Raw genomic sequence first — 23793 nt, forward strand, 5'->3', positions numbered from 1 at the left:
TCAGAAAAACAAACTGTCATTTTCCTGAATAAAGCGATAGTTATAATTAAATTTTGAAATTTAAAAAAAAAAAAAAATGTATTTACCATATCAATGTATCAGTTTATTCAAATTTTTCCACACTAATATGTGTAGAAAGAAAAAAAAAATAATTGAAAAAAAATATTTGCATGAATTGAAATTGACAAATATATTTATTTATTATTGATTTATTTTATGATGGTATATAAATTTTTTTTGTTGACTTTTTGTGTAGCTTGTTAAATAGTATTTTATTTAAATTACATATTAATTAAATTAATTACAATTCTTTTGAATGTAGTTAAAAGAAAAAAATATATATATATTTTACTATTGCTGTATTTTTAAAATGAATAAAAATTTATTCAAGTCATTTAATAATAATTATAGTTATTACAGACTATATTAACGAAAAATATTCAATTAATTTTTTTATTTTTATATATAATGTTTATAATAAATACTTATCTTTGTAATTTTATTAAACTAAATTCGGCTAAAATTCAATGAGGATTCGTTGAGCTTTGAAGAAGTGAAGAGTAAAAAACGAGTAAGACATATACGTAAAACCTTAAGAAAAAAAATCACCAAAATTAATCCATTAAATTATAAATAATATCTTACTTTCATATATCGATAAATTTATAAGTGTTCCAGATTTAAATATCACGGGCTTATGTGATTTTGTAATTATAATTTCCAACGAACGTTTATATTTTTTATCAAATTTCCGCCAATTACTTGTTATCAAATGCAAGTGTTTTACTCTACATCATCAACAAAAAAAAAAAAATATAAATTACAATTCATATTAATATAAATAGTCTACAAAAGTATCAATTATTTTTTCATACTTGATTTATTCCAACAGTAAACGTTATACAGCAACGTCATACAGCAATAATTATTATGGCCAATGGTTTTGTATATACAAAAAAAAAAAAGATCCCAGTTACAACAACAAATTATTGTTCTGTTCATTATCAAAATAATTATAAAAATAAACAAATGGACATAATTATCAGGGTAACAATAGATATTAATTACAAGAATAGAAATGCTGTTGATGGTACTGGTCAATCATTTCATCGTGGTAAATCATGCAGATGCTATTTCTCAATCACAGTCACAAATAGTTCATGTTAATATACTCAATTATCATCATCATTATTCATTGCCAATTGGTGGACAACAAACAGTTACAGCTACTTAATATGATCAAAATTATTGTTGTATATTATAAATAAATAGACCCCCTATTTTTTTTTTCAACAGAAATTACATTTTTTATTTAATAATAATAATTACATTTTGAGTAATAAATTTTATGAAAAGAAAATAATTAAATCTTTTACAGTTGGAAAAACGTTAGTGTATTTAAATGTTTAAATTTTGGCACATAATGTGTTTTTAAATTATCCAAAATGATCAAACAAGTGTCTCATCAAACATAATTTAAATTGCAAGACTCATTTTTTATAATATCATATTGAATTGATTCATTGTATGTTTCTTGTTTCAAACTTTTGACAATTGACTTTTTATCTGATTCCAAAAGATTAAATGTATTATTTTCAATGTTGAGCAAAGATAGACGTCTCAAATTAGCAAAAATGTTGGGATCAAATATGCTAAGCTTATTTGATTGTAAACACAATAATTTAAGTTTATTATTTTCATTAAAAATATCAGGTGAAATAACAGTTAAATTATTATTGCTGATATCCAAGTATTTAAGATCAAACAATTTGCTGAAAATAAGAGACTCGAGCCTTGTGAGATTGTTTGATTGTAAATACAAAAATTCAAGTCTTTTGTTTTTATTAAAAACATCAGGAGAAATTTCTTGTATTTTATTATTACTGATATCTAAGAATGTGAGATAAGACAAGCTGTCAAAAGTAGTTGACGGAATACTTGTTAATTCGTTTGATTTTAAATTCAAATAATTTAAAGATGTTAAACTCTTTAAAATGTCAATTGGCAAATATTGTAATTCATTACTACTGACATCAAGGTTCTTGAGATAATATAGTGTCTTGAAAGTATCATTCTCAAGTTTTGTAAGTTTGTTTGATCTCAAATTTAATTTTTCTAATGCAAATAATCCTTTGAAAATATCTTGAGGTAGTGATTGTAAACTATTGTTACTTATATCTAGATATTTAAGATAAATCATCTGGCTGAATGTACGAGACTCAATACTTGTTAAATTATTTGATTGTAAATACAAGCTCTCTAAAGATCTCAATCCTTTGAAAGTATCATTTGACAATGATGTCAATCCATTGCTACTGATGTCAAGGCTCTTGAGATATGATTGGTTCGCAAAAGTATCATTCTCCAGCTTCGTAAGTTTGTTTAATCTCAAACTTAATGTTTCTAGGCTTCTCAATTCATTAAAAATATCTTGTGGAAGTGATTGTAAACTATTATTGCTTATATCTAAATATGTAAGATTAGACAGACCATCAAACGTCATAGACTCAATACTTGTTAAATTATTTGACTGTAAATACAAGCTCTCTAAAGATATTAATTTTTCAAAAATATCATTTGACAATAATGTCAATTCATTGCTACTAATGTCAAGGCTCTTAAGATAAAATTGATTCTCAAAAGTATCATTCTCAATTTTCATAAGTCTATTTAATCTTAAATTTAATGTTTCTAATTTTTTAGATCCATTAAAAATATCTTGTGGGAGTGATTGTAAACTATTATTGCTCATATCTAAATATGTAAGATTAAACAGCTCGTTGAATGTCATAGGCTCAAGTTTTGTCAAATTGTTTGATTGCAAGCTCAAGCTTTCTAAATATCCTAATCTTTTGAATGTATCATTTGGCAGTGATGTTAATTTATTGCTACTTATATCAATAATTCGAATATCTTCCAAGTCAGTAAAAAGACCTTTAGGAAGAAATTCTATATTTTTTTCCTTAACTATTACAGTTACTGGATATGTACAAACTTCATGATTGTAATATACCGAAGTGGGATCATAAAAATATGTTTTGTATGTTGGTCCTGAAACATAATTAAACAGTATATTATATATGAATATTTAGACTTACGACATCTAATCGTTGACATACTTTTTTCTATAAGTTATTAAATTATTAAAGATAAAAAAAAAAAATTGTAACTTACGTTGGTCTTTAGATCTCTTTAGTGTATGTGAAGAAGAAGTTATATCAACTGATGGTCTTTCGCATCGAGACAGAGCTGTAGTAATGGTCATGGTCGCATGAAAAACAATAATATTTTATTAGAAAAATTATAGTATATACTCGTTTTAAAAAAAACTTTATTGTTAATAAAAGTTGAAACAAAAAAACCTGACTTACATGGTGTTGTTTCAGTTGATGTTACTAAAATATCAAGTTTTTCTGAAACACATTCAATTAAAACAATTAAGGTATACCAAAAAAAAAAAATTTATTAATTAAAGTTGAAAAAATAACTTACGATTATTTGTTGATGAGTTGACCGACTGATCAGTTTTGTTCAAAAGAGATAAGGAAGAATTTATTGGTTGAACAAAAGTGTCAATTGTAACAGAAGGAGGATTCAAACGTTTACTACTTGATACTGTCGTTGCAGGTGGTGTTGCTAAAATAGAATTTAATCCCGAAAAACATTAAAATTTACTAGTTAATTAAAACAAAAATTTGGGTTATTAGTTGAAGTTGAAAGAATAAATATAAATTACTTGTTGAAGTTTCATTGGTCTTGTTATTTGTTGGTACAGTGCTGTTCCCTGCAGCTGCTGAATTATCATTTTTCGATTGTTCCATCCACAGGAAACATGCTCCCTGAAATTATTAATTAATATATATTATATATAATACAATTTTATCAACATTGTAATTTAAACTGATATCGAATTAAGTGCCATCAACACATAGCTATAGTATTTTTTTGATCTATAATTTATTAAACTGTTGAAATAAATTGAGCCGTGGAAATATTATTTTATCATTGGACAAATTGTCTTGAAAATTATCTTTATAAATAATCAAAAATATTGTTTGTTTTCATAAATCATAAAAGATAAAATTAGTCGTTAATTATTATTATTCAAAAGCTACAACTTATATAATACAAAAAAAATTATTATAATCTTTTTAAGAGCCAAAAATAGTTCATCATAAATTATATTCAAATCGATCTATTTTTAAAAAAAATTTATTAATTACACAAAAAATTAATTCTCATAAATTATTTCCTATGAATATATTTTTTTTTTCAATTTAAAAAATAAAATATATCGTAAGATTTTTTAATGTGATATCGTCAAATATTTTTATAAAAATAAAATCTATTTACGTGGTGTTAACGCTTGAGGCAATGGTTTTTTTTTTTTTTTTTTTCAAGACGATGCCTTATTATACCTTGTTTTTTGGTGATAAAAAAAATTATCGTCAATGACTTATTGAAAATATGTTCTATGTATCACAAAACATACATGTATGAGTATAAGTTTTAAATTTTATATATAAAAAATAGATTATTGAATGTAAAAACATTATTTTTATTTTTTATTTTAAATTGGTAATCTGTTGAAGTATTGAAATAAACGTGAAAAACATTTTTTTATTAGTAAAAATATTATTTTCCTCAAAACAAATTTTATGAATATATTTTTGTGTTTGTTATCTAAAAAAGATAAGGGCCTCATAGATTTTAAAACGCTGCCTGTTTGAGCCATTGCCTATGACTAAAAAATGCCACGACAACATTAGACAATTTATATAATAAAACTTTTATATAATTTATCAAGTCTATAAATTCATTTATTGAATAAAAAAAAATACAATTATTCTCCAAGTTATGAAAATATTGTTGATGAACAAATATTTGGTATATATATTATTCATATCAAGTTTATGAATTTTTCTTTTTATTTATTGAACGTAAATTATTGAATAGATCTACAATGATTTTCTTTTTATATAATATCAAGTTTATATTCTCATTAGTTAAAAAATTATTTTTATAAATCTACACTATAAAAATAAAATCTACACTATAAAACATATTTTATTTAAAAAAAAAAAAACTGAGCTCACGTTATCAAAGCCACGTTTCTTAAAAAAAATTTTTTTCTAAAATTATCAAATTTATATTAAACAAAAAATCATTATAATCTTTTTAAATGTTAAAAATAGTAAATCATATATATTTCATTAAAATAATTCTGAAAACTCTTATATTGAGTACATGAAAAATATTTAAACAGATGCAGTTTAATATTTTTCTCAAAATTTTAATATACAAATTATATTGCTACTATCAGTTTAATAATTATATTGTAGAATAATTTTTTACTCACCCCAATTAGACAAACAATAACGATTGTACTAACTACCCGAACCGCTATATAGCTGGACTTCTTCATCGTTGAAGTGATCAAACACGACTAGTCAATAGTGGTCGATGACAATGGACAACGAACGAATGAACTTAAGAAAAAAAATACTAATAGGTTTTCGACAGGTGATGGAACTAATTACTAATCCACGTTTGAGTTGAAACAATATATTATTTTCTTTATATCATTGGCGAACAAAGCAGTTTTCTTTTTTCTGCTTATTATAAATTAATGATCCATTATTTTTTTCAAACAAATATTTAAGATATCTTAAGACATTACTTTTTTTTACTAATTAAGAGTAAAATAATAGAAAATAAATCAATTTTTTTATTGTAAGATTTTAGAATAAATTTTTTTTTTTTTTACATTTTGAATAATGAATTTTATGTAAGGAAATTATTATTAAATTTTCAACAGTTTAATAAACGTAAGAATATGTTTTAATGCTTCAATTTTAACAAATAATGTGTTTTTAAATTATCAGATAAATATATAAAAAGAAAGCATATTTAATTTAAAAATACATGAACTTGCAAAACGTCTACAGCTTTATTGCCTCAACTTTTTTTATAAAAACCGCTACCCCATTTTCAGCTATAAAAATTTATGTGATTACATCTAAATAAAATACATAAATTAATTATCATTTAACATAGTTAAATAAGATTAAATTGATAATATACATATTATATCCGATAAAACTCAGCACTTTGTTAACGAAATGGTTTTCTTCATATTTACTAATCGACATTGATTCAATGATACCTAAAAGTATCAAGAAGGATTTTTAATGGCCATTATACGATCAACACTTCAACCTAAATAAATAAAACTTTAATAAACAATTAGTTTACATATTATATATTTACCATAATACATTTAGAAAGAAAAAAAAAATCCATAAAATTTTTTATTTAAACAACATTAAACAAATGAAAAATTTAAAAATAAAACCCGCTTTTTTTAACGACATATATGTATATATTTACACAAAATAAGTACTGTCAAATTAAAAAACAAAATTAATTTAAATTTATAATCAATGATAAATTTGAATAAGTTAAAATATGAATTTTAATTAGTATGATAGTATCTTTGATCAAAAAAAAAGTTAATAAAATATTTTAATTGTTAACTATGATTATTGCTGTTGTCAATTTTTTTTTTTTTTTTTTTTTTCTCTCCCACTCTTTTTCTTTTTCTTTGTTCAACTACTTGGATAAAAAGAGAAAGAGAGAGAGAGAGAGAGAGAGAAAAAAAAAAAGACAAAGGACTTGTGACTTGTAAATCATCACAGTAAGTTGAATCTTAGTAAGAAAATACGCCTACGTAATAAATCACAATAATATTCGCAATATTAATTAGCATGATATTACTAGTGTTAATTAGATAAAAGCAAGTAACAAGATGGCTTAGTCATCAAAAGCTAGGGTTACCATATGGAATGATATATCGGTTTGGCCCCCAATATATATGCGAAATCTTATTAGAACATTTCCTGAGTTGGAAACGAATGTCCTGATCAGTCCTGATAAAGTCCTTTTAATATGTCCTGATTTGTCAAGGTTTTTTTTTTTTTTTTTTCAATTAATCTGATATCCCTGGTGGAAATATTACTCCGCGATTGCTCCGATCGTTTCCTCAGTAACTCCGAATTTTCTCCGAGATCTCTGACGAAGGAAATTTTTTTCGGCCGTTTCTCCAAAAGACTCGGGTGAAAAAATGTTCGAAAAAAATTTCTCCGAGTCAAGAATACTTTTCTCCATTTTTCTCCACGTTAGACTTTTTCGGAAAAAGTTCAAAGTAATTATTTCACGCCAAAAAAAAAAGTTCTCCTCATTTCAATCTCCTCAATCAATTTTGTATTACAGCTCATAATTATGGGGGAGGAAGGTGCTAGGAAAAATGTCTTGATACGAGATTTGGCACATATGATAACCCTATATCAAAAGCTTCTCCCGCAGTAGATGAATGGCTTGACAATCAAGGTTTTCACAGATCAGAAAACAATACAGAAAATAATTCTGAGAGCTTATTTAAGCGTGGTCAAGACTGACTGTGTTAGGTATATGGCAGGGAATCATCAATTATTTGACCAAGTATGCTCATTTATATTTATTTAAAATGTTGTTTCCTATCGTAAAAAAAAAGAAAATATAAAAAAAAATTAAAATCCAGTTACGCCTCATAAAAATTATTGATAAAATTATTAATCATTAGTTATCATAATAATATTATTATCTATTAAGTTATTATACGGTTATTATTTTTCATTTTGATATTTTTTTCCATAAAGCTAAAGTAATTTTCAAAGTGCGTTCATTAAAATTAAAATTAATAATTAAATTTTGTAAAAATGTTTCACGTTTCAACAAAATTCATGTTTTTCAAATAAGTTAATAATTTAAGTTTTGTTTCACAACCCTGGTAGAAATATTTCTTCACCGTTACTCCGGCATGAGTTCGATGGAGTAAATCCAGTCCATCATAAACATGAACCAATTAATTTATTACCTATAAAAATTATTATTCATTTATTTTTTTTTCAAAATAAAAATACACATTAATCAATATTTTCCTCTTTTTTTTTTTTATTTTTTGTTTCATTAAAATTTTAAGTAAATTACAAATAAAACAATAGTCAATACCAATACAAATTTAAAGAAATATGAATGATGGATCAAAAGAACGTGGTATTGATAAAATTTTTGATTGTGGTAAATAAACAACATTTTAATTATTCTGACATGACATCAATGATGGAAAAATTACTCCGGCATGAGATCAATGCTGGATTTTTGTCTTCTTCATTGATCTCATGCCGAAATAATTTTTCCGATACTAATTTCCACCAGGAAATGTTCAGTTGAATATATAAATAAAAGAAAATAATTCAGGAATTTAATTCCATATAAAAAAAAAAATTGAGTTTTTTTATTTATAATCCTAGTTTTATAATTTCAGGTTTTCTATCGTATAAATAAAATTTTAGTAATCCGTTTTTTGTTTTTTTACAATAGGAATAAATTTTTATTGAATTTACATTCTGAATCATTTATTGATAAATAAAAAAAACTGCTGACGTTGTCAGAGCAACGTTTTCAAATATTTAGGTGATGTAACAATTTACGGTAACGCTATTGGCACTGAATACGGAGGAATTTACGGGGACATTTATACAGGTTACGGAAAAACTTACGGTAAACATAGTCACAATTGTGAGTGTAGAACTGATTACATTGTGTGTGAAACCCGTATAAATGTCTCCGTATTTCTCGTGAATTTCCCCGTATCGGTGCCAATAACGATTTCGTTTAATTCATCATCATCATCAATAAATAATGAAAGATATTCCGGACTTTTTGAATTTAAATTAAGAAAAAATTCGAAATCCAATACAAATTAACAAAAGATATATCAAAATCCACTCTATCATCAACATGAATCAATCAACTTATTGTCTATAAAAAGTATTATTCATTTGTTTTTTTGTTCAAATATTCTCCTCTTTTTTTTCTTTATTTTTTGTTTCATTAAAATTTTCAGTATAAATTACAAATAAAACAATAGTCAATACCAATAGAAATTTAAATAAATATGAATGATGGATCAAAAGAACGTGGCATTGATAAAATTTTCGATTGTGGTAAGTAAATATTATTATCACATTATAATTTATATTCTATAAAAATAAAATTATATTATTTCATCAGTCATGTGGGCAGTTGATCAGAGCATAAAACATGTCAACAACGTTTGTCCATCACGTGAAAAATGGACATGGGATAGACTTGTTTCATCAGGATCTAAAAACGATAATAATAATAATAATAACAACAGCAATAAAACAAACAATAACAATAATTATTATAATAAAAATTCAAATGAAAAAAAGCAAGACATAAAAAAGTTTAATCAAAAAAATATTGATGATGAAACAATTGATCTATCAGTTGCTGCCAATGTCAATTGCTGTCATATTAAAATTCAAGTACATAATTTATTTACAAACTTAATTAACTATTTATAAATTTAATTGTTTATCAATGTCAATAAATAATTTTATAATTATTTTCTAAAGGATCCTTGTGCTGCTTGTTGTTGCGAATCAAACTCTCATCTACCATCAACTTGTCCAGATGGACCAAGACGTTTAAAAAAATATCCAAAATGTGGATGTAAATCAAATAATTCAAGTAACATTGAAGCATGCTGTGAAGCTTGTAAAAGTCATCTTCATTCTGTTTAAACAAAATTTTAATTAATTAATTAATTAAAAGTAAATCTAAAAGAAAAAAAATGAAAATAACATGATTTATTATTGTGTCGTAACAATTTAGCCTTGGCCATGGCATCGACGATAGAAATTCGTATTTTAATCGAAAAAAAAAAAAAAAACATTATGCATCATTGTATTGCATGATTAATATTATTACAAGTTAATTAAATTTTATAAAACCAATTTGGTTATTATCACAAATGATTTTTTGTTTGTTTTCTTATTTTTTTTTTTTGGTATTACGTTGAAGGCACGATGACCTTAGTGATAAATGATCAAGTATAAAAACATGTATCCCCTACCTCTCGTAATGATTATTCGAAAGCTAGTGGGGATCTGAATATTCTCTAAAAAAACCTCGTCGTGTCAGACTCGTGTAACCATAATATTCATTATTCACAATTATACATTAAACCGTCGTGTTTTATTCTCAATCATTGTAATAAAATTATTCAATTTATAAATATTGAACACAATTGTAACAATGATTAACAGTGAGTTTATTTTTATAATTTTTTTTTAAATTTAATAATTTTTTAAATGTTGTTTATTATTTATTAAAATATATTATAATCAAATTATTATATACTTTATTTCATACATTTATATATTTTTTTTATAAAAATTTATCAACTCAAAAAATTATCTTAAACTTGCACCTGTTGATACAGAGAAAAAAAATAATTTAATTTATTGATTCATGTGGTCGGTTGGAAGTTAAATAGTGATATTAAAATTGGGTCATAATTTAATCATCAATTTTTATTAAATATTATTTATAATTTATAAATTTAAAATTTAATTCTTATTTATAAATTATTATTGATGATAATAAAAATGTTGAATTTATTTTTTTATTTATTAATTGTTAATATTAAATTTAATAATTATTTTAGGATCAATTGTGATAGGATTGATCATTGTCGTCATCCAGATGATGACTATGATAGAAAGTAAAGATATGAAAAAACGTCAAGCACTTGAAATTGTCTCAACTGGTATCAACCAATTTTCCATGGAACTTTACGAGGTGAGATTATAATTGAAAAAAAAAATTATCATGATTATTAAATGTTATTTATTTTGTTGATAGAGACTCGTGTCAGATGGTAATAAAAATAATATGATATTTTCACCGTTAAGTGTATGGATGGTTTTGTCAATGGCATCACTTGGATCTCAGGGAAAAACAAAATCTCAATTGACAAATGTTCTACATCTAAATGATGACAAAAAAATACAAAATATTGGAGCTAAAACACTTGTTGAAAAACTAAACGTAATTATTATTTAATTTGTCTATTAATTTTTCAATAATTAATAAATTTTTTTTTTGTTTTTAAAAGGCTTTAAATAATGTTGAATTAAAAATTATAAATAAAGTATTTTTGGATAAAAATTTGGAGCTTAAAAAAGATTATAAAAATATAACAAAATCAATTTTTAAATCAACTGTTGATAAAATTGATTTTTCAAATTCAATTAATGCAACAAACATTATCAACAAGTGGATTCAAGAAAATACTAAATCACGTATCCAAGAAATCATTGGTTCTGGTAATTTAAAATTTTCTTTTTAATTATGAACTATTGTATTTTGATTTATATTTGTATTATTTTATCAACAGATGAATTAAGCAAGGATACCAGTTTGATACTGGTAAATGCTGTGTACTTTAAAGGCCAATGGAAAAATAAATTCGACAATTCATCAACTAATTCTGAGCCTTTTTATCTTGATGATGGTGAAATTAAAAATGTATCAATGATGCATACTGAAGGAAATTTTAAAATTGGATATTTACCAGAAGCTGATGCTGAATTTATTGAACTTCCTTATGCAGTAAATAAAAAAAATTACTACTCTAAATTGTCAGTAGAAATAATTAACAATAATTATATTTTGTAAAATTTTTGTAGAGTGATAACAACAGTAATGCCATGAGTATGATCGTGATGATTCCAAAAAATAATACAAATTTAGGACTTATTGAAAGATCTCTGAAAAATATAAAAATATCACGTTTATTATCTGGCAAAATGACTGAAATTTCATTGTCATTGCCAAAATTTACAATTGAATCAAAAGTTAATTTAGTAGCACCACTTATGGACCTGGGTTTAACTGATATGTTTGATGAATCAGCTAATTTTAGTGACATTGTTAATGCACCTGTTAAAGTAAGCAAAGTTGTGCAAAAAGCATTTATTGAAGTTAATGAAGAAGGCAGTGAAGCATCAGCAGCAACTGGTACGTTATTTTATCATCAAGTTTTATTTGCTATGCTTTGATTTTGCTTGCTGCTTTTGTTTTGTCATCAATTGTCTTGCTGCTTTTTCTTTTTTTTTGTCTTGTTTATTTTAAAAAGTACCAAGTGATGATGAACGTTTTGGTGATGCACATGAAGCTGATACAATCAAGGTAAAATAGAAACAAAAAAACAATGTATTTTTTATACAGGATTGGTTGTTGAACTGCTGTCAGCTTTAAGACCAGATGAATTTCGTATTGATCGTCCATTTTACTATGTTATTGTTGATCAATCTGATGATGATATTAATGGTACTGTTGTTTTTCATGGACGTTATACTGATCCCATCTAAAACTCCAATGACAAATAAGGTAAATCCAATAATTACCATAAATATATTTTGTGTTTTTATCAATGTTTTTGTTGCAAAGCTTTTTTGCCATTATCATTTATCATCAAAAAAAAATATTCATCAACATTAAAATAATTTTTAATCACTTAAATAATGTTTCAGAATTTGAAATTGAAAATAGATTTGGACAAGAATACATACCACCGTATGTTATCAAAATAAATCATCCATTTATGATGATTATTATTAAAAAAAAATTACAAATTTTTACAGCAAGAATTTTTGATCCAGCAATTAATACAGAAAAAAAAAATAATTAAAATACAAAAAAATACTGGAGAATAAATCTCTTTATTAAATGGCTCATGTTTTTTTTTCTAAAAGTACAAAAATTTTATTTAAAATTATTGTCTGAAAAATAATAAAAAAAAAAAAAATAATAATAAGAAAGTTTTTCATTTACAAACTAATATCTTGATGATAAAAAAATGTTAAATGATAGTTTACTTTGTAATAACAAAAAGTAAAAAAGAAAAAAAAAATGAATAAACTATTTAATATTTAAATCAAGTAATTATTAATTAATAACGAGTTAATTATATTTTTTTTTTAAGGGGAAGACAATGTTTTGTATTATTATCATCAATTGCACATACTGATTGCAAATTATTATGTTAAATTCAATTATGATTATGCAAATAGATAATAATTATGGCTGACAACTGGCAGCTAAATCAATTGTACTCAAACATCACATAATAAAAAAAAAAAAAAAGGTAAGGAAAATTATGAAATAACACAGTTAGTATCAGTTATTTTTGAGAAAGCACCAGATGTAGCAGATGTCAATGATGTTTTACGATATGGTTTAATTGTTGTTGTTGTATCAAGAAATATATCATCTTCATCATTGGTACTATTAATATCCTGATTACTTTTTCGTTTAAATTTATTATCTCTTTTATCATCTTGACCATAACGTTCAATGTATTCACGACTACTTGGTGGATAACTAACTCTATCAAGTTGTCTATCATAATATTTACGTTCTTCATCAAGAATATCATGTTCACGTGCTCTTCTATATGTTGATAAAAGTTCCTCTCTAAATCCAAGATTACGATCAACACTACTATAAGCTGGCTCATTGTCATGAATATTTAAACTTGGTTTAACAAAACCCATTGGCTGTTGTTGTGATGGTGCAGTTGGTTCATCTTTTTGAGCTTTATTATCAAGAACATATGAATATCTATCATTTATCCATTTATTTGTTTTCATTCGACTTTCACGTTGTACATCAGTTTCATATGTTGATAATGGCTTATTTGAATCAATATAATTATTATTTGTTTGACGTTTATTTATTCTAGCAGTTGCACTATCTCTCCAACGTTGACATTGCATCAATGCACGTTGACGTTGAGAAAATGATGGTTTTACATCATCAACATCATCAACATTATTATTATTAATATTATTATCAATTTTATTATGATATTTTGCTGGTGTTGATGAATCTAATCCATTATCATTATTATATTTTTTTTTTTGTGATGGTAAACGAACACTTAAACGTTTTAAACGTTCATAACTTTCACCTTGACCAGTTAATAAATCATCAGAATCATTCATATCTTTATTGATTTGTAATAATGATGTTAATGTTGGTAAACAATAACGTGATCTTTCTTCTGCATTACGTTCAATATCTAAAAATGTACGTGTTAATATAACAGCTGCTGATGGTTCTTTTTCTTTTTCTTGTTGTTTATTATCATTATCAAATAATTCACGTCTTGCTGTGTTATCTTTATTATCTTTATCTTTATTTTCTTTAGCATTTAAAAATTGTACAGCAGCTTGACGTGCATTTTCAATACGTTCTTCCATTAATTTTTCATTTAATAAAAATTGTTCAGTTTCAAATTTAACAATTTTTTCATCATTTAATGGATTTTGACTTTGTGCTATTCTACGTTCAGCTGATGATTTTGTACGCCAATCATTTAATGCTTTAGCATAATCACTTGTTGTTGTTGTTGTTGTTGTCATTTGTTGTTGTGCTTTGACAAATGGTGATTGTGATACTGGACCTAATTTTGTATGTATACTACCAGGTTTAACTGTGCCTGGTCTTGTTTGAATTGGATTTTGATTAATTAATTCAATATTTGCTGATGGACTTGTGCATGGTATACGACATGGTTTTGGTGGTACAAGATCAAGTTTTGGTGGTCTATTACCTGGTTTTGGTGGTGGTGAAAAACATAATGGACCAGATGGTACTGATGGTAATAAATTTAATGATTGTAAATCATTAGTTGAATCTTTTGATGAACCACTTTTATTTAATACTGTTGCATGTACAACATTCATTAATTGATCAAGACGATTTTCTAAACGTGATTGACGATCAGCATCACGATCTAATAATCTTGATACCATTGTATCTTGTGCAGCAAGTATTTTATTAACAACTTCAGTTTGTGATGTTATTGCATTTAACATAAGTTGTTCTAATTTTTGTGCTTTTTTTTTTCTAAATGGTGCATCTGGTGGTAATTCAACAAATGAATCATCATTTTTAGAACCACTTATTGGCTCATTATCTGATGGACTTTGTGAATCATTTACAAAATCAATTGATAATGTTTCATCATTAAATGTTGCATTATTTGTAACTGTTGTTGCATTAATACAACTTTGAAATAATTCATTATCTTGATCATATGTTTCATTTAAATTATGACTTTTACATTTTTGACGAAAACCATCATTTAAATTTTGTCCAATATCTGGTGAATAACCAGATGATGATGTGCTTTTATATGGTTTATTAAAATTTGTATTTATACCACCACCGCCATAAACACCAACACCACCAACACCACCAACACCTGGGTAATCAACAAAATTACCATACATACCACCAAATTTTTTAGGTTCACTTTTTGTTGTTCCAGTATTTAATGCATACTGTTGTAATTGACCTTGTGTTCTTGCACAATTTGATGATACCAAACGTACTGGTTGTTGATACAATGAATTATACATTTGTGTTTCACGTGGTATAGTTGCATGACCAATATTAACACGATATTCTTGTTGTTGTGGTGGTATACCAATGTATTCTTGACCAAGTTGATTTCTCAACAACATATTTTCTTGTATCAATTGATTTTGTACATTTTGTACATTTTGTACTCCATTTTTTAATGGCATTTCAGAAAAACGATTATTTTCAAGAATATCATAACGATATTGTTGTTGTTGTTGATCTGGCAATGATCTTCTTGATGATTTTGATGATACACGAAGTGTATCTGTATCAGTATTTGTACCAACATCTCTTACTGGTGACATAGAACGACGAGGACGTGCTAAAACAGTTTCATTTGATTCTGATGAATCAGCATAATCACCTTCACGATCTAAAAATTATTTTAAAATTATAATATTAATATTATCATTAAATTAAATTTAAACAAAAAAACAATAATAAATAATTATACATACGTGCTATTTTCCAGCCTTCAGGTGTAACATGAATACGTCTTAGCAATGGCTTAACTGGTTCTTGAAAACCATTACCTTTTACTCGTAAATTAACATTTGTTTTAATTTCTTTTATTGGTGTTTTAGGAATATGCCTTGAATCAACAGTATCAATACCATTATTATGTTGATTATTAATATTTTTATTATTATTGTTGTTATTATTATCATTAATCTCATTTTTTAAATTTCTTTTAGCTTCTAATACACGATTAATTGAATCATAATAACGTTCAACACCACCACGTGTACCATTTCTTTGAGCTTCACGATAACAAAATAATACTTGTTTCATTCTTGATCTACATTGTCTTGCTGTAACTTGATATCCTTTATTTTTCATATATTTTGATATTCTTGTCCATGCTAATGCTGGTTCAGGTTTAATTTGGTCTAATTTTGTTTGTATTTGTTCATCAGCCCATACTGATACAAGTAATGATGTACTTTCTGTAGTCCATTTATATTTTATAATATCTCCAGGTTCATCCATTTTTATTATCTTATTAAATTATTGCTTAACTCCAAAAAACGAAAATTCTATAACAATATAACAATATAATGTTTAATTTAATACTTTCGTTTTAATAGTTAATGTATTTAATGATTATTTATAATTACCTTGATTGCGTTGTTAATGTTGAAATAATAATTATAGTGGGTTATATTTTAAACCCACGATGACCGTTGATTGCTTACATTTCATCTCAAGTTTTATATGGCGTCTGTGCAACAACTTGTTGCATCGTAGTATATAATTTATGTTGTTTTTTTTTTTTTTATATTAATTTTATTTTATTCTCAATGTACGTGTAAGTTGTAACCACATCGGTACCACACATATCTTGGTTAAACATACAGAACCAAATTTCTAACACAATACCCAGCAATGCCAAGTGTACCTTTTTGGTCCTTTTAAACCGGTTTTTTTGTTTATTAAACAATATAAAAATGTGTTTAAAAAATTCTCTCTCTCTCTCTTGCTAAAGTATGCACATGATCAACACGCCCCCAAATACAGCTTCCAGGATTTTACGGAATAAATTAAGAGGCAGCACTTTTCACTTTCTCTCTTGCTCTCTTTTTTTTTTTTTATCCCTCATCATGCAAAAATATACACTTACATAAAATAAATGAACACAATAATTTAATGAATTAATTTTATAATGCAACAATGATAATTGATTGAGTATTATTTTTATTTAATTATCTTTATTTACCACGACTTCGAATGACTGAAAACATTGACAGGAAGGGAAAATAAAGAAAAAAAAAATGCAACAATTATAATCATGATACATTTTTGTTTGTTGGTTGTTCTTTTTTTTTTCTTTTTAAATCTTTGATATAAATTAAAATTAAATTTGATACGTGATTATAATTTTTTTTATTCTTTATCTTATTTATTTTATTTTATTATTTCTAAATCAAAGATTTAAGATTAAAAAAAAAAAACATTACAATCAATTGTTTTTTCTTATGAATTAATTTAGAGATGCAATGTGTGTATTTTTTTTTTTTTTTTAGTATTATATGACAATAATACATGGCAATTGACTAGTGCCAACAATAAAAAAGAAAAAAAAATAATAAAAAACAGAGACAACAGGAGTTGATAAATTAATTCTAACATTACTACCACATGTGCGTTTCTCTAATTTCACTTATGATGTGTCCAGCTTGTGTAAGTGCCTGTAATAATAAAAAACAATTATTAAACTTGAAAATAAAAGCAAAAGCAAAAAAAAACCTACCTTCAACATGTCTGCAGCTTCCTTACGTCTAACAGCAATATGTTCACTTTCATTTAAAAGTGATTCAGCATGATCAGATTTATATAAATGCGTAACAAGTTCACTTTGTAAATTATCTTTAACATAATTAACAAGAAAATGCATAACAGCTTTTGGTACACTGTCTTGAATTGATTTACGAACAATATAAAAATATGATTTAATGAGTCTTTCAATGACATCACAATCACGTTGTTCACGTTCACTTAATTTACGTGTACCTTGAATTGATGGAATTTCTGATAATAAATTAACACCTCTTGTTGTTTGTGAATTTGTTGATTTTGTTATACCATTATTATTTTCATTGCTATTATTATTATTATTATTTTGATAAGGTGATATTGCACCATCACGTTGTCTAACTGGTGAATTATCAGTTGTACTTGATGAATCATTTTTTCCTTGTGGCAGTAAATTGCTTAAAATCCAATGACTTTGTTGATCTTTATTTTGTTGTTCATTTGTTATTGGTATTTCATCTTTATTATTATTCATTAATTTACCATGTGCATCATGATTAACAGATATATTTCCATTGATTGTTGTTGTTGATGATGTTTGTCGTTTACGATTTCTAGCAGTATCATCTTCACATTTTAACATTGATGATACAAATGCAGCATCTTTATGAAAATCAGGATGTTTTGTATTAATATATGCAAGTTCAATTTGTACAAGATTTTCAACCATTGAATTTGTTGTTGGTAATCTACGACGTAATAAATGTGTAACAACATCAACAATTCTTTCATATAATTTTGGAAAACGTAACATTTCTTGATGTACTTCAGTACCACAATGTTGTATAATACCTTGCATTTCTTCATGTACCAATTCAACACAACGTAATGATGGTTCTTCAAGTCTACGTATTTGTCGTTTAACTAATAATTCAAATGATACTTCAGGAACAAATAAAGCTGGTCTTGGTCCAGTTGCATTTCTAATTGCTGTTAAAATATCCATTTTAGCTAAACCAGAAAGTGGATGTATTGAATCTAATGCTCTACCAAATGTTTCATGAAATATATAACAAATACGTGCACCACCACATAATTCAGTTGTTTCAATATTTCTAGCAGTACCTTCAATTGTTGAACAATAACTACTTGCAAATTTTGTTATTATTTGTAATAATGTTTGACTTTTATCTGATACATCATCACCATATGAATTCATTAATGTTTGATATTGTGATACCATAACATTAACACGTGTTTTTAATTCTGGTAAACAATCTCTAATATGATGCATCAATAAACGATTTAATGTTTTAGCAAGATATGGTGTACCATTTCTATTAGCAAGTGTTGGATATTTACGTTGTAAAAATGCTGATTCATCTTTTAATGCTTCATGAATTGTTTTATTATTCATAATATCTTGTTGTGAACGATTAACAACACCAATAATACCAAGTTTAACTGGTATAACACGTCCACATAATATATCAATAGCATCAGTACCAGCATCCATTAAATCCATTTTAGTTACAACAGCAAGTGTTCTACGTCCATCTGGATCAACATCTTTACTAAATTTTAAACTTTCACTTGTTGCCATATCAGTATTTGCTGTACAAACAGCTAATATTATTGAATTTGGATTACATATATATTTTAATACAAGACTACGTATTTGTGCTTCAATATCTTCTGGTTGATCACCAACTGGTACTTTTGTTATACCTGGTAAATCAACAAGTGTTACATTAACAACACTTGATGAATATATTTTTAAATTTATTGGCTCTGGACATATTCCTTTATTTCCACCAGCCATACGTGTTGTTTCATCCTCAATTTCACGACGTATTTCATCAAAATTTTTAAATACACGATTTTTAGCATGTAAAAATACACCCCATTCATCACAATCAAGTGTACCATTTTCAGCACAACGATATTCACGATCATCTTTTGGTGTATATACCAATTGTAATACTAATGGACGTCTTGTTACAATACCAGTACCTCTTGGTAAAAATGATCTACCAACAAGACTCTCAATAACTGATGACTTTCCTGAACTCTACAAATTCAACAAACAAACAAAAAAAAACGATTAAAAATCAATCAATAAATCAATCACATTCAATCACCAAGTGAGTCATTTAATCTTTTTTTTCTTTATTATTTTCATTTCTTTGTCATTGTTATTATTGCTCATATGATTAACTAGTTATTTTTATTTTTTTTTCATGAACTAACCTGAGTGCCTAGGACAACAATTTGTGGTAGTTGTATTACATCAGCTCCAATTGTATTAAAAACATCCTGGAGTTTATTAACAACGGGTATCAAAGCCTCCATTTTGTCTGGAGTAATTATTTGATAAAAATAAGTCTGTAAAAAAATAAAATCAAATAAATTAAGACAAAGGAATTAAAAGATATGAGGAAGAAAAAAAATAAAATAAAAATTACAAGTCAATTGGACAATTATGGAGATTAAAATAAAAATAAATTGTTTATATTGTTTTTTTTTTTTTGATTGACAATGTTTGTTGTTTAAATGTTGATGATGTTATTTATTAATTATTGTTACTTGCCTTTAAATAATGATTCACGTATTTATCTGGGTTATTATGATGACAAATGGAGATATTTGATGTAATAAAGTCAGTGAGTTGCGTTCTCAACCGTTTTCCAATAATCAAAATAATCCTCCATTGTGTTGGGCAGCTGGTGGGGCTGGTGGTGGTGGCTATTTGGGAAACCAAGATGAGCGGCTCACAACGGTGTAAATAGAAACAATTTGTTGGTTTGATATTCATTTGTGGAAAGATGACGTTTATGATAGTTTCTTTTAAATATTATTTGAAAATAATATTTTATAAAATTTTTTGCATTAAAAAAAAATATTTTCTTTTGTTTTTTGTTGACAGTTTTTTATTTAATTAACAAATATTAAAATATTAAAATCAATAATTGTAATTTCATTTCGAAATTTTCTTTTATAATTATAATTCAGAAAATCAATGAAAAAATAATTTAATAATAAATAAATAAAAAGAAAATTTCGAAATAAAATTACAATTATTGATGTTAATTTTATTAGAAATTTCTATTGAATTAATTTGATTTAGTAAAATCGAAAATTAATCGAAAAAACAATATAATTCTAAATTTAATTAACAATTTTATTTTTCATTTAATATTTTTTTTTTTATTCAAATACCTTGAAGTTATATAAATTTTATCATTCAATTTAGATTTTTTAATTTATTGTTAATATTTTTAAAACAGTTTATTACTAATGTAAATTTTAAAAATAAAAATAATATAAATATTCATTTAAAAATCATTTAAAACAATGAACGTTCATCTAAACTTTGAAAATCTGATAGAACTTTAATTGGACTTTGTTCCATTTTTTGTGATTCCCTGCGAATGATATTTTTTTTTGATGATGTCTCTCGACGTACCAGAGGTTTCTTTTCTGGTGCTTTCATTTTCCAAACGACAATTGGTGTCTATAATAACAAAAAATTACAAAATAATTAGTCAACATAATCAAGATAATATACAAAAGATAATTAAACTTACATTTGTATCAGTTCTTGGATACTTTGTTGATGCAATGTATGATGCTTTAACAGTATGTACAACAGCATTCATAAGATTTTTAGATGATTGAATAAGTGAAGTTGCTGAATCTAAACCAGATACAAAAAGTTCACCATTTATACTTTGTACAACATCAGCTTTAACTTTACTTGTTATATTCATTTGATGACAATGAAAATATATTCTTTGTATATAACCCAATAAATCATTTTTAGTTGTACTCTCTGGACAATTTTCAATAATTTGACTTATCAACTCATTTAATTTTGTTCCATTAACTGATATTTTTTTAGCTGCATTTATAATATCCATTGTTGTTTTAAGTGGTCCACAACCTCTTGTAAAATCAATCATTTCCATCATAATAATACACATTTTTTTAGCTAATAATATTATATCATTACCAGAATCATCCCATTTTTCAACTTCTTTATCAAATTTAATTTTTTCATTTTTAAAAAATTCAACTTCTTTTATTATTTTTTCTTTATCTTTATCATTCATTATTTTCATAACATCACGAGCATTTTTAATACAACCAATATTTGGATATTCATCAATTAAATTATTTTCATTTGATTCAGAATTATTTAAATCAATATCATCATCATCATCTAATTTATTCATCAATAATGCACGACGAATTTCATGTACACCATTATAAACAATATTTGATGAATCAATAAATAAATCTTCATCTTTTTTTTTATCATCTTGACTCCTTATTTTATCAGCTGTAATATTATCAAGAGCTAATTTAACTCCTCTTAAAAATTTTGGCATTATTTTATCTTGAAGAACAACAACAGCATCAAGAATTCTTTTTTTATAAATACTTGGTTGATACATTTCTTGTGTAACATGTCCATTAACAACATTAGAAACACGTCGTGAACGATTTAATATTGCATCAGATGATAAAACAAATGCTAAACGATCATTTTTTTGTAATGCAATAACACAATTATTTATATCTTCAAGTATATGAGCCTCAGTGACACCAAGAAAATCATCAATTGTTGTTATATCATCAACAGCATCAATTAATATTTTAACTTGTTTTTCCCATGCTTTATGAAATACCTGCATATTTTCTTTTGCTGGTATTGAATTTGAATGTACAACTAAAATTTTAGCAGCATCAATTACTTTTGGATATAGTTTACTAATTTGTTCAATACAACAATTAACCATTTTAATACCATCAATATTTTCAGACATACAACAAGCAAGATGTCCAACTTCAATTAATTTAACAGCATGTTTTTCAAATGCAATTGATGCATCATTAAATTTATCCTCATCACCATTCTCTGCAGCAATTATCATGTCAAAAAGTGGTACACCAGTATCTAAAAAACTATCAGAAATATTATCAACAACAGCTTTACGTATATTATCACGAAGATCCCAAGTTTTTTTACTAATATCTTCAATAGCATTGTTTAAATTATCAGGTTGTTTTTTATCATTATTTGCATTATTTATATATTCAGTTAAAAGATTTTGTAATGCATTTTTAACAGCTTCACATCCTTCAATCATTTGATTACGTCTATTAATTCTTGTACCTGATGAATCACCAATATAAACAACTTGTGCAACAATATCATCAAGTTGTTCTTGTAAATTTGGTTTATCTTTTTCTAAATATTCATGAGTTGGTGATGATCTCAAGTATGTATTAACATCAAATTTCTCTAATGCATCAACAAGTTGACCTGGTCTATCAACAGGTTTAACATGTTCTTTACTCAGCTTTCCTTCAGCAGCATTTTTAATATTATCAAGAGCTTCATTAAGTTCATCCAAAACATTGTCATATATTTTTTTAGCAACAGCCATATCTGGATGATTAACATATACTTTTGTTGATGACAATAAAAATGGTTGATTTTTTTTAATAACAGCACGTGCACCAGCAATTTTATCACGTAATTCTGGATTTTTAATTTCACATTGACGCATGTTTTTAATTCATGGCTGTTATTTTTTGGCTGCATAATATCAAACCGGCATTCAGCTGGAACCGGCAGCAATGCCGCCAGCAAACATGCATTGCAAGTATAACAGTGGGTTATCACGCTTTCAGCCTGATTTTGATTAACATTCAACATTTTAATGTGGACTTGTACATTTGATTTATTTTAATGTAATTTCATTTGGTTTGGTTTGTAATTTTTATTAAATTTATAAATATATTTATTATTTTTACCTCAGTTTCAATGTGAAATGACCACGTCACTTATTTTTTTTTTTCCAGGGAGTAAAATAAAATTTGACCAAGCACACTGACTCACAGTTTAATAATAAAATAAAATTTTTTATTTGAGATAATATATTTTAACGAAAATTATATTTTATTTGATAAAACTTCATTTGTTTTTGACGATTTTCGTTGGAGTATTTTTATTGGAAATTTTTTTGTTTTATTTTTTTTCCTAATTCTATTAGTCATTGATAAAAGTTATCACACATTGTCACACGTGGTAAAGGTTTACTTTAACAACATAAGACTAATAATTTATGAAAAAAAAAAAAATAAATTTTCAATGTAATAAATATTTACTTGAGCAATTGCAATTAA

The 23793-nt window shown here is 25.4% G+C and overlaps 5 protein-coding genes across 6 annotated transcripts; 2 read left to right on the forward strand and 3 right to left on the reverse strand.

Moving 5' to 3' along the window:
- Window positions 1–8933: 8933 nt before the first annotated feature.
- Window positions 8934–9754, forward strand: LOC122851727 (E3 ubiquitin-protein ligase cblA-like). Its single transcript, XM_044151152.1, has 3 exons — window positions 8934–9047; window positions 9115–9392; window positions 9483–9754. Exons 1-3 carry the CDS (start codon window positions 8999–9001, stop codon window positions 9648–9650), a joined length of 495 nt encoding a protein of 164 aa, XP_044007087.1. The 5' UTR covers window positions 8934–8998; the 3' UTR covers window positions 9651–9754.
- A 250-nt stretch (window positions 9755–10004) lies between these two features.
- LOC122851729 (ovalbumin-related protein X-like) lies at window positions 10005–12854 on the forward strand. Of its 2 annotated transcripts, XM_044151155.1 has the most exons (8): window positions 10005–10174; window positions 10577–10710; window positions 10774–10959; window positions 11027–11237; window positions 11309–11523; window positions 11601–11931; window positions 12142–12303; window positions 12447–12531. In XM_044151155.1, exons 1-7 carry the CDS (start codon window positions 10165–10167, stop codon window positions 12282–12284), a joined length of 1230 nt encoding a protein of 409 aa, XP_044007090.1. In that variant the 5' UTR covers window positions 10005–10164; the 3' UTR covers window positions 12285–12303; window positions 12447–12531. The 2 variants fall into 2 exon arrangements, with proteins under 2 accessions (XP_044007090.1, XP_044007089.1); XM_044151154.1 differs by lacking the exon at window positions 12142–12303 and having other exon boundaries at window positions 12447–12854.
- LOC122851728 lies at window positions 12623–16855 on the reverse strand. Its single transcript, XM_044151153.1, has 3 exons — window positions 16464–16855; window positions 15804–16382; window positions 12623–15718 (listed from the first exon to the last, which is right to left on the reverse strand). Exons 2-3 carry the CDS (start codon window positions 16333–16335, stop codon window positions 13071–13073), a joined length of 3180 nt encoding a protein of 1059 aa, XP_044007088.1. The 5' UTR covers window positions 16336–16382; window positions 16464–16855; the 3' UTR covers window positions 12623–13070.
- Window positions 16856–16923: 68 nt separating this feature from the next.
- Window positions 16924–20329, reverse strand: LOC122851730 (dynamin-1-like protein). Its single transcript, XM_044151156.1, has 4 exons — window positions 20189–20329; window positions 19849–19983; window positions 17597–19669; window positions 16924–17534 (listed from the first exon to the last, which is right to left on the reverse strand). The coding sequence occupies exons 2-4, from the start codon at window positions 19948–19950 to the stop codon at window positions 17478–17480; spliced, it is 2232 nt and encodes a 743-aa protein (XP_044007091.1). The 5' UTR covers window positions 19951–19983; window positions 20189–20329; the 3' UTR covers window positions 16924–17477.
- A 615-nt stretch (window positions 20330–20944) lies between these two features.
- LOC122853560 (catenin alpha-like) lies at window positions 20945–23174 on the reverse strand. The gene is made up of 3 exons (XM_044154061.1): window positions 22731–23174; window positions 21186–22667; window positions 20945–21112 (listed from the first exon to the last, which is right to left on the reverse strand). The coding sequence occupies exons 1-3, from the start codon at window positions 23172–23174 to the stop codon at window positions 20945–20947; spliced, it is 2094 nt and encodes a 697-aa protein (XP_044009996.1).
- Window positions 23175–23793: the final 619 nt, after the last annotated feature.

Source organism: Aphidius gifuensis, linkage group LG3, assembly GCF_014905175.1.
Source record: "Aphidius gifuensis isolate YNYX2018 linkage group LG3, ASM1490517v1, whole genome shotgun sequence".
In the NCBI taxonomy this organism is placed as follows: domain Eukaryota; kingdom Metazoa; phylum Arthropoda; class Insecta; order Hymenoptera; family Braconidae; genus Aphidius; species Aphidius gifuensis.

Excerpts from the sequence above, each read along its gene's own strand:
- LOC122851727 (XM_044151152.1), top strand. The coding sequence starts at position 8,999 with ATGAATGATGGATCAAAAGAACGTGGCATTGATAAAATTTTCGATTGT. Across the intron at positions 9,048-9,114 it reads TGATAAAATTTTCGATTGTG|TCATGTGGGCAGTTGATCAG; the intron begins GTAAGTAAATAT and ends TTATTTCATCAG. Across the intron at positions 9,393-9,482 it reads GCTGTCATATTAAAATTCAA|GATCCTTGTGCTGCTTGTTG; the intron begins GTACATAATTTA and ends TATTTTCTAAAG.
- LOC122851729 (XM_044151154.1), top strand. Across the intron at positions 11,524-11,600 it reads TTATTGAACTTCCTTATGCA|AGTGATAACAACAGTAATGC; the intron begins GTAAATAAAAAA and ends AAATTTTTGTAG. Across the intron at positions 11,932-12,446 it reads TGAAGCATCAGCAGCAACTG|AATTTGAAATTGAAAATAGA; the intron begins GTACGTTATTTT and ends ATAATGTTTCAG.
- LOC122851728 (XM_044151153.1), bottom strand. The coding sequence starts at position 16,335 with ATGGATGAACCTGGAGATATTATAAAATATAAATGGACTACAGAAAGT. Across the intron at positions 15,719-15,803 it reads TGAAGGCTGGAAAATAGCAC|ATCGTGAAGGTGATTATGCT; the intron begins GTATGTATAATT and ends AATAATTTTTAG.
- LOC122851730 (XM_044151156.1), bottom strand. The coding sequence starts at position 19,950 with ATGGAGGCTTTGATACCCGTTGTTAATAAACTCCAGGATGTTTTTAAT. Across the intron at positions 19,670-19,848 it reads TTGTTGTCCTAGGCACTCAG|AGTTCAGGAAAGTCATCAGT; the intron begins GTTAGTTCATGA and ends TTGAATTTGTAG. Across the intron at positions 17,535-17,596 it reads AAGCTGCAGACATGTTGAAG|GCACTTACACAAGCTGGACA; the intron begins GTAGGTTTTTTT and ends TTATTATTACAG.
- LOC122853560 (XM_044154061.1), bottom strand. The coding sequence starts at position 23,174 with ATGCGTCAATGTGAAATTAAAAATCCAGAATTACGTGATAAAATTGCT. Across the intron at positions 22,668-22,730 it reads TGATTGAAGGATGTGAAGCT|CAACCTGATAATTTAAACAA; the intron begins GTTAAAAATGCA and ends AATGATAAAAAA. Across the intron at positions 21,113-21,185 it reads ATCCAAGAACTGATACAAAT|ACACCAATTGTCGTTTGGAA; the intron begins GTAAGTTTAATT and ends TTGTTATTATAG.